The 15,058-nt window shown below is 38.4% G+C and overlaps 1 protein-coding gene, 1 long non-coding RNA gene and 1 other non-coding gene across 5 annotated transcripts in view; 1 reads left to right on the top strand and 2 right to left on the bottom strand.

The window, feature by feature from the left end:
- Positions 1-2,100: 2,100 nt before the first annotated feature.
- Positions 2,101-2,204, bottom strand: LOC141415912 (U6 spliceosomal RNA). The gene has a single exon (XR_012440864.1). It is a non-coding gene; the product is annotated as a U6 spliceosomal RNA (small nuclear RNA).
- A 617-nt stretch (positions 2,205-2,821) lies between these two features.
- On the bottom strand, positions 2,822-4,637 carry LOC141415412 (uncharacterized). 2 transcript variants are annotated; one of them, XR_012440403.1, is made up of 2 exons: positions 4,397-4,637; positions 2,822-3,270 (listed from the first exon to the last, which is right to left on the bottom strand). It is a non-coding gene; the product is annotated as an uncharacterized lncRNA (long non-coding RNA). The 2 variants fall into 2 exon arrangements; XR_012440402.1 differs by having other exon boundaries at positions 4,368-4,637.
- Positions 4,543-15,058, top strand: part of Smu1 (SMU1 DNA replication regulator and spliceosomal factor) — a 34,940-nt gene continuing 24,424 nt past the window's right edge. Inside the window, exons 1-2 of one of the 2 annotated variants that reach the window (XM_074051610.1) lie at positions 4,543-4,677; positions 8,684-8,894. In XM_074051610.1, coding sequence (XP_073907711.1) covers positions 4,652-4,677; positions 8,684-8,894 — 237 coding nt within the window. In that variant the 5' untranslated portion in view covers positions 4,543-4,651. The remainder of the gene's footprint in view (positions 4,678-8,683; positions 8,895-15,058) is intronic. The other variant, XM_020156173.2, reaches the window with a different exon arrangement.

Genomic DNA, 15,058 nt, shown 5'->3' on the forward strand with positions numbered 1-15,058 from the left:
GAATGAGGAGACAGCTGTGGCTGCCAATGATAGCAATAAAGTTTCATTTCTCAAGGTGGTGTCTGTGATCTGATTGACATAGATTAATAAACCACAGGCACAGAGGCAGATAACAAATTCTGACGACAGCAAGTGGTGCAGACAGAATAGTTCCTGTCCCCCTATTTCATATCCTCACTTTCTCTTTTCTTTTGTTAGAGGCAATTTTTTTCTCTGAAATTAGAAGAGTGGTTGGTGGGGATTGAATTTTTTTTAACTTTTTTTTTTTTTTTTTGCAATACAGGGGTTTGAACTCAAGGCCTCACATTTGCTAGACAGGCTGTCTTACTACTTGAGCCACTCCACTAGCACTTTTTTTGTGATGGGTTTTTTCAAGATAGAATCTCATAAACTACTTCAGAGCTGGCTGTGAACTTTGATCTTTCTGATCTCTGCCTTCTGAGTAGTTAGGTTTGGGGACTGAATTTTTGCACATAAAATTTTGCACCTTTAAGCTCTGTAACCTTACTTGTGGAAGGTTCTTTTTTTGATGATGGGGGTTGAACTTGGGGCTTGCACATGCTAAACCCTCACTGTGCTGCTGAGCTGTATCTCTAAGTCCTTCAAATTTTTTTTTAAAATTAATTTTTACATGCTTATGAAAAAAGTTTGGATGATGCAGAAAAATAAAGAGAATAAATATTAGCCCAAATCCTATTATCTAGATAGTATTTGGTGAACATTATTCCAAATAGCCCTTATGGATACATACAAGTAGGAGATTAGATGGATAGGTAGATAGATGGATCGGGTTCATAATACTTTTTCTGAAAATCTTGAGGTCAGGTATGTTTTAGAATTTGGAATATTTTATATTTTGGAGTGTTAATAAGTAGGTATATATATTATGTATCATATAATATCTCCCAGCAGTATCTAGGGCATACTCCGTAATCAAATATACTAACATTTTTGCATATGAACATTCACACTAAGAGTTATTTGAAAGCACACAGGGACTGGGATGTAAATCAGTGGTAGAGCACTTGCCTAGTACGTGCTGCAAGGCCTCAGGGTCTACCCTGAGTTCTGGAAAAAAACAAACCCAAAACCAAAAACCAGAAACAAAGCCCCCCAAACAAAAACAAAAGAGTAAAATGACTTCATTGTTTTTCCCTTTCTTATGTGCTGGGGATTTAACCCAGAGCCACATGTATGTTCTATCACTGAGCTATACCTCGAACCCCGAATAGCCTCACTTAAGTTCAGGGCAGATGTTGCTTTCAAATACTTTATAAAATGACTTTGATTTCACAGCTTTTTAGATTTCAGGATTACAGGCAAGGAATTGTGGACCTGCATTTTCATAAAATAGGATCATGTAATACATACTGTTTTAAAGAGAAAAAATAATTATTTTAATAATACCTATAATTGACTGAATAAAAGTAATTGATGTGAAACCACACAAATTGCTGAATTTTACATGACGTTTTTTAAAATTTATTTTTTTAATAGCATATATTCATTGTACAGGGGTGATTCACTGCAACAATTCCAAATAGCCTTACATTGTATAGTGATTAGATGGCCCCCACCATTTCTTCCCTTCAACCCCCTCTCCATCCCATTTAAAACAGCTGGAAAAGGCTTCATCGTTCTATTTCATATATATGCTAAGCCCATCAACCATATTCACTCACTTTCATCTCCTCCATTCACTCTCCCCACTCCATTTTTTTTTTTTTTTTGGTGGTTGTACTGAAGTTTGAACTCAGGGCCTCACACTTGCTCAGCAGGTACTCTACCACTTGGGTCACTCCACCAGCCCTTTTTTGTGCTAGCTATTTTTGAGATAGGGTCTCACAAACTATTTGCCTGGGTTGGCTTCAAACCAAGATCCTCCTGATCTCTGCCTCCTGAGTAGCTAGGATTATAAGCGTGAGCCATGGGCACCTGGCTATTTGTTTTTGTGGTTTTTATTTCATTTATTTATTTTTTGAGACAGGGTCTCACTATGCAGCCCAGGCTAGCCTCAAACTCTTAATCCTCCTGTCTCCTGAGTGCTGGGATTACAATACAAGCATGTACCACCATGCGTGGTATGTCTTTTTCTTTTTTTAAAACATGGAATGATTCACAAATTTGCGTATCATCCTTGTGCAGGGATCATGCTAGTCTCTGTATCGTTCCGATTTTAGTATATGTGCTGTCAAAGCGAGCACTGTATATTTCTTTATTACAAGAGATTTTATTTTAAAAAGATCTTTCCAAGGTTAAAAAAAGAGTAATAAACTTTATTCTTCATACTTTTCAATATTTTAATCAAAGTAATAAATATTATTTTCAGAAAGAGAAAAATAAGAGTGATAAAAATATTATAAGTTTGGAGTGTTGAAACCATTTCTTTTAGGGATCTACTCAATATTTTCTTAGTACTACTAGTCTCAAGGCCCTCCAAATATTTTCTACCATTCCTTTTAATATCCTGAAATTTTTAGGGACTATAATCTACTTATGCAGATAGTGGAAAAAAATCAATACAGTTAACATACAGGAAAAAATTTCAAAAATAATTTGTTATGACATACAGCAATACACATTTCAATATTGAAATCCTTATGCATTACTACTAGAGACATAATGAAGTAATGAGTTGTTTACATCTATATATAATAAACAAATTTGAACTTAGTATGAATCATAGAAGAGAAGCCATTCCATTCAGTGAAATCAATGGTGTGGCAGACAGTAGAATAAAACCTGGTGCTAAGTAATCATAGACAAGATTTATTTTTATAGGCGAAATTAAGAGCAACATGACAAGTATTTTTAAGTAGTGAAAATGAGGACATATGAACCAGGTCTTTTTTAAGGAAGTTGTTATTTCTTTTTCTCTCTCTCTTTTTTTTTTTTTTTTTTGTTGTTGTTGCTGGGGACCGAACACAGGGCCTTCTACAAGCTAAGCACAGGCTCTACCACTGAACTATACCCACAACTCCACATATTTTTTTTTCCTTGTGGTAGTGAGATTGAACCCAAGGTCTGCACATGCTGGGCAAGGGCTGTACCACTGAGCTACATCCTAGCCTGTTTTTTTCAGGCTGGTCTAACCCAGTTAGGTTTTCTATGTTGTGTCAAAGGATGGGATAGTGAAGGAATATCTTAGAAATCATATAACCCAGCTGGCTAGCTCACTATGTATCTAGGCAAACATTTAGACTCCAAAATCTTTGAAGCTTCGGAGACCATGTCCTTCAGAACCCAGGGTTCTGGGTTCTGTCCCCTGCACTGAAAAACAAAAAAAACAAAAAAACCAGGTTAAGTTATGTGGTAGACATTTGAGCCAGTATTAGATAAATGTGAAAGCCAGTATTATTTATCATTGCGTTGTAACTATTTAAAAATGTTGTAGCAAGAAAGGGGACGCCAGAAAAGAAATAGGCTGTGTTCTGACGAAGAGCCAGGGGGAAGGGATGGCAAAGCAGAGAGATAAAACTTAAAGAACTGATCCTATTATTGCTTATACACTCTCTTCAACAAAATTAGAGATAAAGGCAAAATAGTTTCTGCCGGGTATCCAGGGGGTGGCGGGGAGAGGGAGGGGGCGGAGTGGGTGGTAAGGGAGGGGGTGGGGGCAGGGGGGAGAAATGACCCAAGCCTTGTATGCACATATGAATAATAAAACAATAATAATAAAAAAACTTAAAGAACTCAAACATGAAGGTCACATAGCACTGTGGAAATGAAATAGCCAATGAAGTCACATGCAGCCATATGTGGGTTGAGCTTTGTTTTTTGCTTCTGCAATCTGCTTGCAAGGGTACATAAGGTGAGACCCCCTTGTTCTTGGGGCTCAGCCTTTGGACACGAGTCCGCCGGGTCTGTGCCGGCACAATAAAGCATTGCCTCCTGCTAAACTGCCTCAGAGACTCCCATCTCAGCTCATAATTTCCCGCAACAATGTACATGTCAATAACATTTAAAAAGTACTTATGAAATTCATTGACATCTCCACAGCTTATTCATCACTACTAAAGAATGATTTAAAGTCTATAAAAGGAGTCTCAAATCTCCTTTTACACATTTGCCTTTGGTTTCATTGCTTTCCCAGTAACCGCACCACTCCAATGAAACCCTTTTCAACTTAATACTTAGTTGGAAATGCTATTAGTAATTCTGCTCTTTCCAACAAGTGGGTGTGCAAATACTAATCGTGTCCCCAACAATTCATAGATAGGATGATGAAGCTGTGCCTTGACTTCAAGGTCTAATTTAAAAACAGAATTCAACTCTTCCTAGAAACGTTGGCTAGTGTTAAATTGGCTTATTAATCTCCTAACCAAGTATTCTAAATTCATTCCAATCTTTAAATCTAATCAGCTAACTTTATCAAATGAAGGCAAAATTCCCAAACCAGCATGTCAAAGCAGACGTCTTCTTCAGACTGCAGAATTTTTCTCCGGCGCTGGCGAATAGACGCCGACCTTCCACAACCCTCGAGGCCACGCCTCCACGCACTCCCCGCCGCTTCTTTGCCAACACGCTGCCTGCAGGGCGGGCCGCCTACGCCGAGCGGAAGTGACGGCAGACGGCCGCCGGAAGTGTCGTTAGTGTATTGCGCTACTGGCCTTGAGGGAAGAGTCGGCCGTCTGCCTGGAGAGATACTGCGATGTCGATCGAAATCGAGTCCTCCGAGTGAGTCCTGTGGTGGCGGATGTTTTCAGTGTGGTGTGGAGGGGTAGCGGAGAGGGTCCTCAAGAAAAGGCGTCCGAGGAGCTAGGGACTGGAAGGGTATTTTCTCACCCACGAAGAAGCTTCCGACTAATGGGCCCACAAGAAAGTAGCCACTGTGCAACGTGAAGCCCAGAACCCCTGGGTGCGGTGCGGAGTCGGGGAAAGACGCACTTTGCAGAGTCGACTTCTGGCTGTCCTTTCACACACACACACAGCCCCCCCCCTCGGTTACTGTTTAGGGACGGCCAGCTTTTTACCAGGTCCAATCTGGCGCTGACTCTTCGTTTTCTGGAGCTCGGAGACTGCGAGCTTCAAAATCTGGATATTGAGCCAAAAAATGATAGTTGGGGAGGGCCTGAAGAAGGTCCTTAGTGGACTTCTTTAGGACCCCACCCTCCACCTGTCCTTACCAACACTTCACAACTAAATCAGCAAACGTTTGCGTCCCGAGGGCGAGGATCTGATCTGAAGCCTTGCCAGGCAGAAGGGGAGGTCTATTCACTCAACAAATAGGGCGCCTACTCTGCTCTGTTCAAGACGCTGGTGATTGAGCAGACAAAAAGCCCTGCCCTGGTAGAGTTCATTGGGGGAGGGCAAACAATGGACGAGAATGATCACTAAAGTATGAGAGCTGTAACATATTGTGAAGAAAAATGAACCAAAGGAAGATAAGAAGTGCTGCAGGTTAAGATAATTAAAGTCAGGGCAACTGGAAAAGATTGCATGATCGATCTATTTTAACAGTAGCCTTGAGTATCCTACTGTCCTATTATCAATAATAGGTACTATTTATTAAGTACTTTCTGTGCTACACGTGCTGTAAGTTGTATAGTCAGTTCTTTTACCAACTCTCCGGAGTAGGTTTTTTTTTTTTTTCTTAAACTTTTTCTCAACATGAATGAATAAATGTACAAGTCTGGGTCCCTGAAGAACTAGATTTTGCTCATTACTTGACAAAACGTGTCAGATGAGACGTGAATTGAAGTACACAAAATGTGTAAGTTGATAGTATTTACTTTGTAGTTTTCTGTTTCACATCATCCTGTGTAGAGGGAAACTCATTTAGGTGTTTTGTTTTAAATATCCTTTTTTTTTTTTTTTTTCAGTACTGGTGTTTGAACTCAGGACCTCACACCTGGTAGGCGAGTGCTCTACCACTTGAGCCATGTCCCCAGCCCTAACTGTGTCCTTTTTTTTCTTTTTGGCAGAACTAGGGTTTGAACTCAGGGGTTCATGCTTGCAAAACAGGCACTATATCACTTAAGCCACGTCTCCAGTCTGTTTTGTTCTAGTTATTTTTGAAGAGGGGGGTCTCAGGAGCTATTTGCCCCAGGTTGGCCTCGAACACCAATCCTTCTGATCTCACCCTACCAAGTAGCTAAGATTACAGATGTGAGCCACCGGTGCCTGGCCTTACTTCTTGAATGTACCAAGAAATAAGGGGCTGGGAACATGGCTCAACTGATAAGTGCAAGGCCCCAAGTTCAAACCCCAGTACTGCCAAAAAAAAAAGGAAGGGAGAAAAAAAAGAAATGAAAGCAGGCATTGGGGGATAACTCAATGGTAAAGGGTACTTAGCATGTGTGAGGCCCTGGATCCAATCTCCAGCCCCCCTCCCACCCCCCAAAAAATAGAAGAAAAAGAAGATCAAGCAAGTCACTTGTATGGGTAGTAAATTTGGGTTTGCAGCCTGTAGCCACTGCTCTAGGAGATAATTGATAACCTACAAAATACAATTTTAATTCTGTATGTGAGGGAAAAAAAGAAAATAATGTATTATATAGCATTGTGTGTTTATAATATTATGTTTTGTGCTGTAGATGAAATAACAGTGATAGAGATGGAGCTTGAAGAGGGGCAAATGATATTTTTATTAAAGGCTATGTCAAACTTCACTAATAAGGTAACATTTAGCAGAAGTTTACAGATGATAAAACACTTGAGATAGAGCAGTCAAGCACAAAAAGTTGCCACTCCCCAAAAAACGTGGCATCCATGTGTGGAACAGAATTGGATATTGGGTATATCCCAATATCTGCACCAGGTGCAGATAGAGGAGTTTGGGTCATCTTTATAATTCAAGGCTGACACCAGGCTGCCTTCTGTGGTGGGCAGACAGGATACTTGAGCTGATAGAGAGACTCTTGGACTGTGGATCTGGTTGGCATTTTTCTTAGCAGATGAGAAACCAAGTACAGAGGTGTTAACTGACTTGACCTTGGTCACATTTAACCATGACAGAACTTTGATTCAAATTGCAACTTATCTCCAAAACTTTTAGCTCTTTATTACATTGTTTGAGGGTAGTGAATTTGATTTTGGCAATGGTAGATATGAAGTCTTTTGGGGAAGAGGTGTCTCATTTGAGGAATCCAAAGTGGAAGTCAGTGGAATCTATGGAAGTATGCTAAGGGAGATGGTCCCATACTAGAATTTTGGAGGCCTGGGCCTGCGTACCTTGGAAAAGGGTCATGAGACAAAAGGATTGCTGCAGGTAGTAGGACTTGGTTCCCTTTTGCAGGAGTTTTTAAGAGTGGGGTGTTTGTTTTCACATGACATGTAACATGCTGTAGAACCACACTGCCAGTTTGAATCCTCCTTTTACCATTTATTATCTTTCTTATTTTGTCAATCCTAACTGTAAGTTGGGGATAATAGTAATACCTACCTCCTAGGGTTGTTTTGAGGAGTAAGTGAATCAATATATCTGAATTTCTTAGAAAAGTACTTGCACAGGGTGCTGGTGGCTCACATCTGTAATCACAGCTACTCAGGAAGAAGACATCAAAAGGATGTCAGTTCGAAGCCAGCCCAGGGCAAATAGTTTGCTAGACCCTATCTCAAAAAACCCATCACAAAAAAGGGCTGGTAGAGTTCCTGCCTAGCAAGTGTGAGGCCCTGAGATCAAACCCTATTGTCTCCAAAAAATATATAAATATAAATAAATAAAAGAGTACTTGTTATATAGTAAATATATAATTTTGGTTATTGTTTTATTGGTTACTATTTCTTCTTGGAAAGGGAATTAGCTAAATTCCAGTCTGAAGTCCCTTACATTCAGGATATTCTTGCCTTCTATATACTAGTGCAATGTAATAGAAATACAGTGAGAGCTACATATACACTTTACTGAAAGTGAAGGAAAACAAAGTATCACAACAACACTATCCAGTGAATTCAGTCTGTTTAAACAGATTCTTTATCAGACTTGATATTAAACCCAAGATCAAGAAGTTTTAGCTATAAGTAACTATATTTAATGTACAAATAAATATAAAACAATTATAAGTGAGTTTCCTGTCATATGTTGACAGTTGTTGCTTATTCTCTTAATATGTGGAAATTTGGGTCCTCTTTTCCTTGGAAAATTGAGTCCACAGTGTTTTTATTTCAGTTGCCCTGAAAATTTGGTAATGTGGTGGATGCTATTTTGCAAGTGAGGTATAAAATTTGGTAATAAAAACAGGTGTTATTTTTGTAGGAGGTATAGTTTTGCTTGCTTTTACATGCAGGATAGCTCTACTTAAATTTGTGTTCAACAAATCCTCATTAAGATAATCTCAATTCATGTTTTCTGGTTGTAATTTTAAAAAAGGGACCAGATCCTACGATCATTTAGAGGGTTCTATTTCATTGACTAGCATAGGTTTAAAATGTTTCACTAAAGTGTGCAACAGTTCAATGATAAGAATAAGAAACTGGGCTGTGGCCTAGAAACAATTGGTACCAGCTACCTTTCTGACTGTGAGACATTGGGCAAATGAGTTTCCCTCTCTGAATCCCAATTCTCCCATCTCTGAGATGGGGTTCCTTTGGAGCTTGAACTTAAGGTTTTGGGGGAAGTTTTACTCTCATAACAAAATGGGAACTAGGTGGTAAAAGGAGAATGATTGAGTAGGAGAATTTAGCTGGGGTGGGTTTTAAGTTGAGTGAGGGTCCTTGAGCTAAATAACATTCTGTCTTTCAGTGTGATCCGTCTTATCATGCAGTACCTGAAGGAGAACAGTTTACATCGGGCATTGGCTACCTTACAGGAGGAGACTACTGTGTCTCTGAATACTGTGGACAGCATCGAGAGTTTTGTGGCTGATATTAATAGTGGCCATTGGGATACTGTTTTACAGGCTATACAGTCTCTGAAATTGCCAGACAAAACCCTTATTGACCTCTATGAACAGGTAAGAGTGGTAGTGATGCTGATGCCCATGGATGGGTTTATTGTGTGCCTCCTGACTGGGAAGTAGAGTGAGCATTCCTATAAGCACTCTAGGGGTATGACTTCCTGTAAAACTTACACTGTCAGAGTCTGACAACATTTTTTTTTTTCTTTTTGGAAAATCCAAAAAGATTTTTCGCAGGTAAAACCATTTATTTTCTTTTTATTTTTTCTTTTATTACTCATATGTGCATACAAGGCTTGGGTCATTTCTCCCCCCTTCCCCCACCCCCTCCCTTACCACCCACTCTGCTCCCTTCCTCTCCCCGCCCCCCAATACCCAGCAGAAACTATTTTGCCCTTATTTCTAATTTTGTTGTAGAGAGAGTATAAGCAATAACAGGAAGGAGCAAGGGTTTTTGCTGGTTGAGATAAGGATAGCTATATAGGGAGTTGACTCACATTAATTTCCTGTGCGTGCGTGTTACCTTCTAGGTTAATTCTTTTTGATCTCACCTTTTCTCTAGTTCCTGGTCCCCTTTTCCTATTGGCCTCAGTTGCTTTTAAGGTATCTGCTTTAGTTTCTCTGTGTTAAGGGCAACAAACGCTAGCTAATTTTTTAGGTGTCGTACCTATCCTCACCCCTTCCTTGTGTGCTCTCGCTTTTATCATGTGCTGAAAGTCCAATCCCCTTGTTGTGTTTGCCCTTGATCTAATATCCACATATGAGGGAGAACATAGGATTTTTGGTCTTTTGGGCCAGGCTAACCTCACTCAGAATGATGTTCTCAGAATGATGTTCTCCAGTTCCATCCATTTACCAGCGAATGATAACATTTCGTTCTTCTTCATGGCTGCATAAAATTCCATTGTGTATAGATACCACATTTTCTTAATCCATTCGTCAGTGGTGGGGCATCTTGGCTGTTTCCATAACTTGGCTATTGTGAATAGTGCCACAATAAACATGGGTATGCAGGTGCCTCTGGAGTAACCTGTGTCACAGTCTTTTGGGTATATCCCCAAGAGTGGTATTGCTGGATCAAATGGTAGATCAATGTCTAGCTTTTTAAGTAGCCTCCAAATTTTTTTTCAGAGTGGTTGTACTAGTTTACATTCCCACCAACAGTGTAAGAGGGTTCCTTTTTCCCCCGCATCCTCGCCAACACCTATTGTTGGTGGTGTTGCTAATGATGGCTATTCTAACAGGGGTGAGGTGGAATCTTCATGTGGTTTTAATTTGCATTTCCTCATGTGTTTTTTGGCCATTTGAATTTCTTCTTTTGAGAAAGTTCTGTTTAGTTCACTTGCCCATTTCGTTATTGGTTCATTAGTTTTGGGAGAATTTAGTCTTTTAAGTTCCCTATATATTCTGGTTATCAGTCCTTTGTCTGATGTATAGCTGGCAAATATTTTCTCCCATTCTGTGGGTGTTCTCTTCAGTTTAGAGACCATTTCTTTTGATGAACAGAAGCTTTTTAGCTTTATGAGGTCCCATTTATCTATACTATCTCTTAGTTGCTGTGCTGCTGGGGTTTTGTTGAGAAAGTTCTTACCTATACCTACTAACTCCAGAGTATTTCCTGCTCTTTCCTGTATCAACTTTAGAGTTTGGGGTCTGATATTAAGATCCATGATCCATTTTGAGTTAATCTTGGTATAGGGTGATATACATGGATCTAGTTTCAGTTTTTTGCAGACTGCTAACCAGTTTTCCCAGCAGTTTTTGTTGAAGAAGCTGCTATTTCTCCATCGTATATTTTTAGCTCCTTTGTCAAAGACAAGTTGGCTATAGTTGTGTGGCTTCATATCTGGGTCCTCTATTCTGTTCCACTGGTCTTCATGTCTGTTTTTGTGCCAGTACCATGGTGTTTTTATTGTTATTGCTTTGTAATATAGTTTGAAGTCATGTATCGTGATACCTCCAGCGTTGTTCTTTTGACTGAGTATTGCCTTGGCTATTCGTGGCCTCTTGTGTTTCCATATGAATTTAACGGTAGATTTTTCAATCTTTTTAATGAATGTCATTGGAATTTTGATGGGAATTGCATTAAACATGTAGATTACTTTTGGGAGTATCGACATTTTTACTATGTTGATTCTACCAATCCATGAGCATGGGAGATCTCTCCACTTTCTATAGTCTTCCTCAGTCTCTTTCTTCAGAAGTGTATAGTTTTCCTTGTAGAGGTCTTTCACATCTTTTGTTAGGTTTACACCTAGGTATTTGATTTTTTTTGAGGCTATTGTAAATGGAATTGTTTTCATACATTCTTTTTCCGTTTGCTCATTGTTAATGTATAGAAATGCTAATGATTTTTCTATGTTGATTTTATATCCTGCTACCTTGCTATAGCTATTGATGATGCCTAGAAGCTTCTGAGTAGAGTTTTTTGGGTCTTTAAGGTATAGGATCATGTCGTCTGCAAATAGGGATATTTTGACAGTTTCTTTACCTATTTGTATTCCTTTTATTCCTTCTTCTTGCCTAATTGCTCTGGCTAGGAATTCCAGTACTATGTTGAATAGGAGTGGAGATAGTGGGCATCCTTGTCTGGTTCCTGATTTTAGAGGGAATGGTTTCAGTTTTTCTCCATTAAGTATAATGCTGGCTGTAGGTTTGTCATATATAGCTTTTATAATGTTGAGGTACTTTCCTTCTATTCCTAGTTTTCTTAGCGCTTTTATCATGAAATGATGTTGGATCTTATCAAAGGCTTTTTCTGCATCTATTGAGATGATCAAGTGGTTTTTGTCTTTGCTTCTGTTAATGTGGTTTATTACGTTTATTGATTTTCGTATGTTGAACCACCTCTGCATCCCTGGGATGAACCCTACTTGGTTGTGGTGAATAATCTTTTTGATGTGTTGTTGAATTCTGTTTGCCATTATTTTGTTGAGGATTTTTGCATCAATGTTCATTAAGGAGATTGGCCTATAGTTCTCCTTTTTGGCGGTGTCTTTGCCTGGTTTTGGAATAAGTGTAATACTGGCTTCATAAAATGTGTTTGGCAGTTTTCCTTCCCTTTCTATTTCGTGGAACAGTTTAAGGAGGGTTGGTATCAGTTCTTCTTTAAAGGTCTGATAGAATTCAGCAGAGAATCCATCAATCCTGGACTTTTCTTTTTGGGGAGATTCTTGATTGCTGCTTCAATTTCATTTTGTGTTATAGGTCTATTCAGGTGATTAATTTCCTCTTGGTTCAGTTTTGGATGATCATATGTATCTAGAAATCTGTCCATTTCTTTAAGATTTTCAAATTTATTTGAATATAGGTTCTCAAAGTAGTCCCTGATGATTTCCTGGACTTCCATGGTGTTTGTTGTTATCTCCCCTTTTGCATTCCTGATTCTACTAATTTGGGTTTTTTCTCTCCTCATTTTAGTCAGGTTTGCCAGGGGTCTGTCGATCTTGTTTATTTTTTCAAAGACCCAACTTTTTGTTTCATTAATTCTTTGTATGGTTTTTTTGGTTTCTATTTCGTTGATTTCAGCTCTCGTTTTTATTATTTCTCTCCTTCTATTTGTTTTGGGATTTGTTTGTTCTTGTTTTTCTAGGAGTTTGAGATGTATCATTAGGTCATTGATTTGGGATCTTTCGGTCTTTTTAATATATGCACTCATGGCTATAAACTTTCCTCTCAGGACTGCCTTATCTGTGTCCCATAGGTTCCGGAAGCTTGTGTTTTCATTTTCATTGACTTCCAGGAACTTTTTAATTTCCTCTTTTATTGCATCGATGATCCATTCTTCATTAAGTAATGAGTTATTTAGTTTCCAGCTGTTTGCATGTTTTTTGTCTTTACTTTTGTTGTTGAGTTCTACTTCTACTGCATTGTGATCAGATAGTATGCACAGTATAATTTCTATTTTCTTATATTTGCTGAGACTTGCTTTGTGCCGTAGGATATGATCTATTTTGGAGAAGGTTCCATGGGCTGCTGAGAAGAATGTATATTGTGTAGAAGTTGGATGAAATGTTCTGTAGACATCAACTAGGTCCATTTGATCTATTGCATATTTAAATCTTGGATTTCTTTATTGATTTTTTGTTTGCATGACCTATCTATTGATGATAATGGGGTGTTAAAGTCTCCCACAACCACTGTGTTGGCGTTTATATATGCTTTTAGGTCTTTCAGGGTATGTTTGATGAAATTGGGTGCGTTGATGTTGGGTGCATATAGGTTGATAATTATTATTTCCTTTTGGTCTATTTCCCCTTTTATTAGTATGGAATGTCCTTCTTTATCTCGTTTGATCAATGTAGGTTTGAAGTCTACTTTGTCAGAGATAAGTATTGCTACTCCTGCCTGTTTTCGGGGGCCATTGGCTTGGTAAATATTCTTGCAGCCTTTCATCCTAAGCCTATGCTTATTTCTGTCAGTGAGATGGGTCTCCTGTAAGCAACAAATTGTTGGATCTTCCTTTTTAATCCATTTCATCAAGCGATGCCTTTTGATGGGTGAATTAAGTCCGTTAACATTAAGCGTTAGTACTGATAGGTATGTGGTGATTCCTGTCATTTAGTTGTCTTAGTTGTTTGAAGGTTTGATTGTGTGTACCTAAATTGAGGTTACTCTCTACTGTCTTGCTTTTTCTTTTCCTGTGGTTTGGTGCTGCCTGTCTTTTCATGGTTAAGTTGGGTTTCACTTTCTGTGTGCAGAATCTTTTGTAGTGGTGGCTTTGTGGTCACATATTGTTTTAGTTTCTGCTTATCATGGAAGACTTTTATTGCTCCATCTCTTTTGAATGATAGTTTTGCTGGGTAGAGTATCCTGGGGTTGAAGTTATTTTCATTCAGTGCCCGGAAGATCTCACCCCATGCTCTTCTTGCTTTTAATGTTTCTGTTGAGAAGTCTGCTGTGATTTTGATGGGTTTACCTTTGTATGTTACTTGTTTTTTCTCTCTTACAGCCTTCAATATTCTTTCCTTAGTTTCTGAACTTGTTGTTTTAATGATGATATGTTGTGGGGTAGTTCTATTTTGATCTGGTCTGTTTGGTGTCCTGGAGGCCTCTTGCATCTGTATGGGAATATCTTTCTCTAGATTTGGGAAATTTTCCATTATTTTGTTGAATATATTACGCATTCCCTTCGCTTGTACCTCTTTTCCTTCTTCGATGCTTATGATTCTCACGTTTGGTCTTTTGATGGAGTTGGTGACTTCTTGCATTTTCTTTTCACAGGTCTTGAGTTGTTTAATTAATAGTTCTTTGGTTTTTCCTTTAATTACCATTTCATCTTCAAGTTCTGAGATTCTGTCTTCTGTTTGTTCTGTTCTGCTGGATTGGCCTTCTGTTTTGTTTTGCAATTCTGTTTCGTTCTTTTTTCTGAGGTTTTCCATATCCTGGGTGGTTTCCTCTTTAATGTTGTCTATTTTTATCCTGAGTTCATTTATCTGTTTATTCATCGTGTTCTCTGTTTCACTTTGGTGTTTATACAGTGCTTCTGTGGTTTCCTTTATTTCTTCTTTTCCTTTTTCAAATTCTCTATTTTTGTTGTCTTGGAATTTCTTGAGTGTCTCCTGTACATTTTGGTTGACCCTATCCAGTATCATCTCTATAAAATTCTCATTGAGTACCTGTAGTATGTCTTCTTTTAAATTATTCTTTTGGGCTTCATTGGGTCCTTTGGCATAGTTTATCTTCATTTTGTTGGAGTCTGGTTCTGAGTATCTGTTTTCTTCATTCTCCTCTGGTTCCTGTACTAATTTTTTGCTATGGGGAAACTGGTTTCCCTGTTTTTTCTGTCTTCCCGTCATTGTCTTTGGTGTTGTTACTGTCCCTGTACTGTGTGCAATTAAGTATTTTCTAGCTTGTAATCATAACAATGGTAATATTAGAATGGAAGGTTGAGCTGAGATGGAAAGCAAGAAGTTAAAGAAAAGGGGAAAACAAATACACAGACAAGAGGGAGAAAGCAGAACAAGGTTTCAGACAAGAAAGTTTCAAAGGTATAAACAGGGAGTGTTAGTGTACTAATCGACAGTAAGCTGAACAGACATTAGAGAGACAGAGGACTGAAAATCAAAAATAAAAAAAATAAAGATAAGAATAAAAATAAAAAATAAGTAAATGAAAGAAATAGCTATATATAAAAATGAATTAAAACAAAATGGAAAATAGAAAATTAAAAAAAAAAAAACCTCCAAGTTTAAATGCAGTGAAGTTTCAGTCTTAATAAT

This window comes from Castor canadensis, chromosome 13 (assembly GCF_047511655.1).
Source record: "Castor canadensis chromosome 13, mCasCan1.hap1v2, whole genome shotgun sequence".
Taxonomy (NCBI): Eukaryota; Metazoa; Chordata; class Mammalia; order Rodentia; family Castoridae; genus Castor; species Castor canadensis.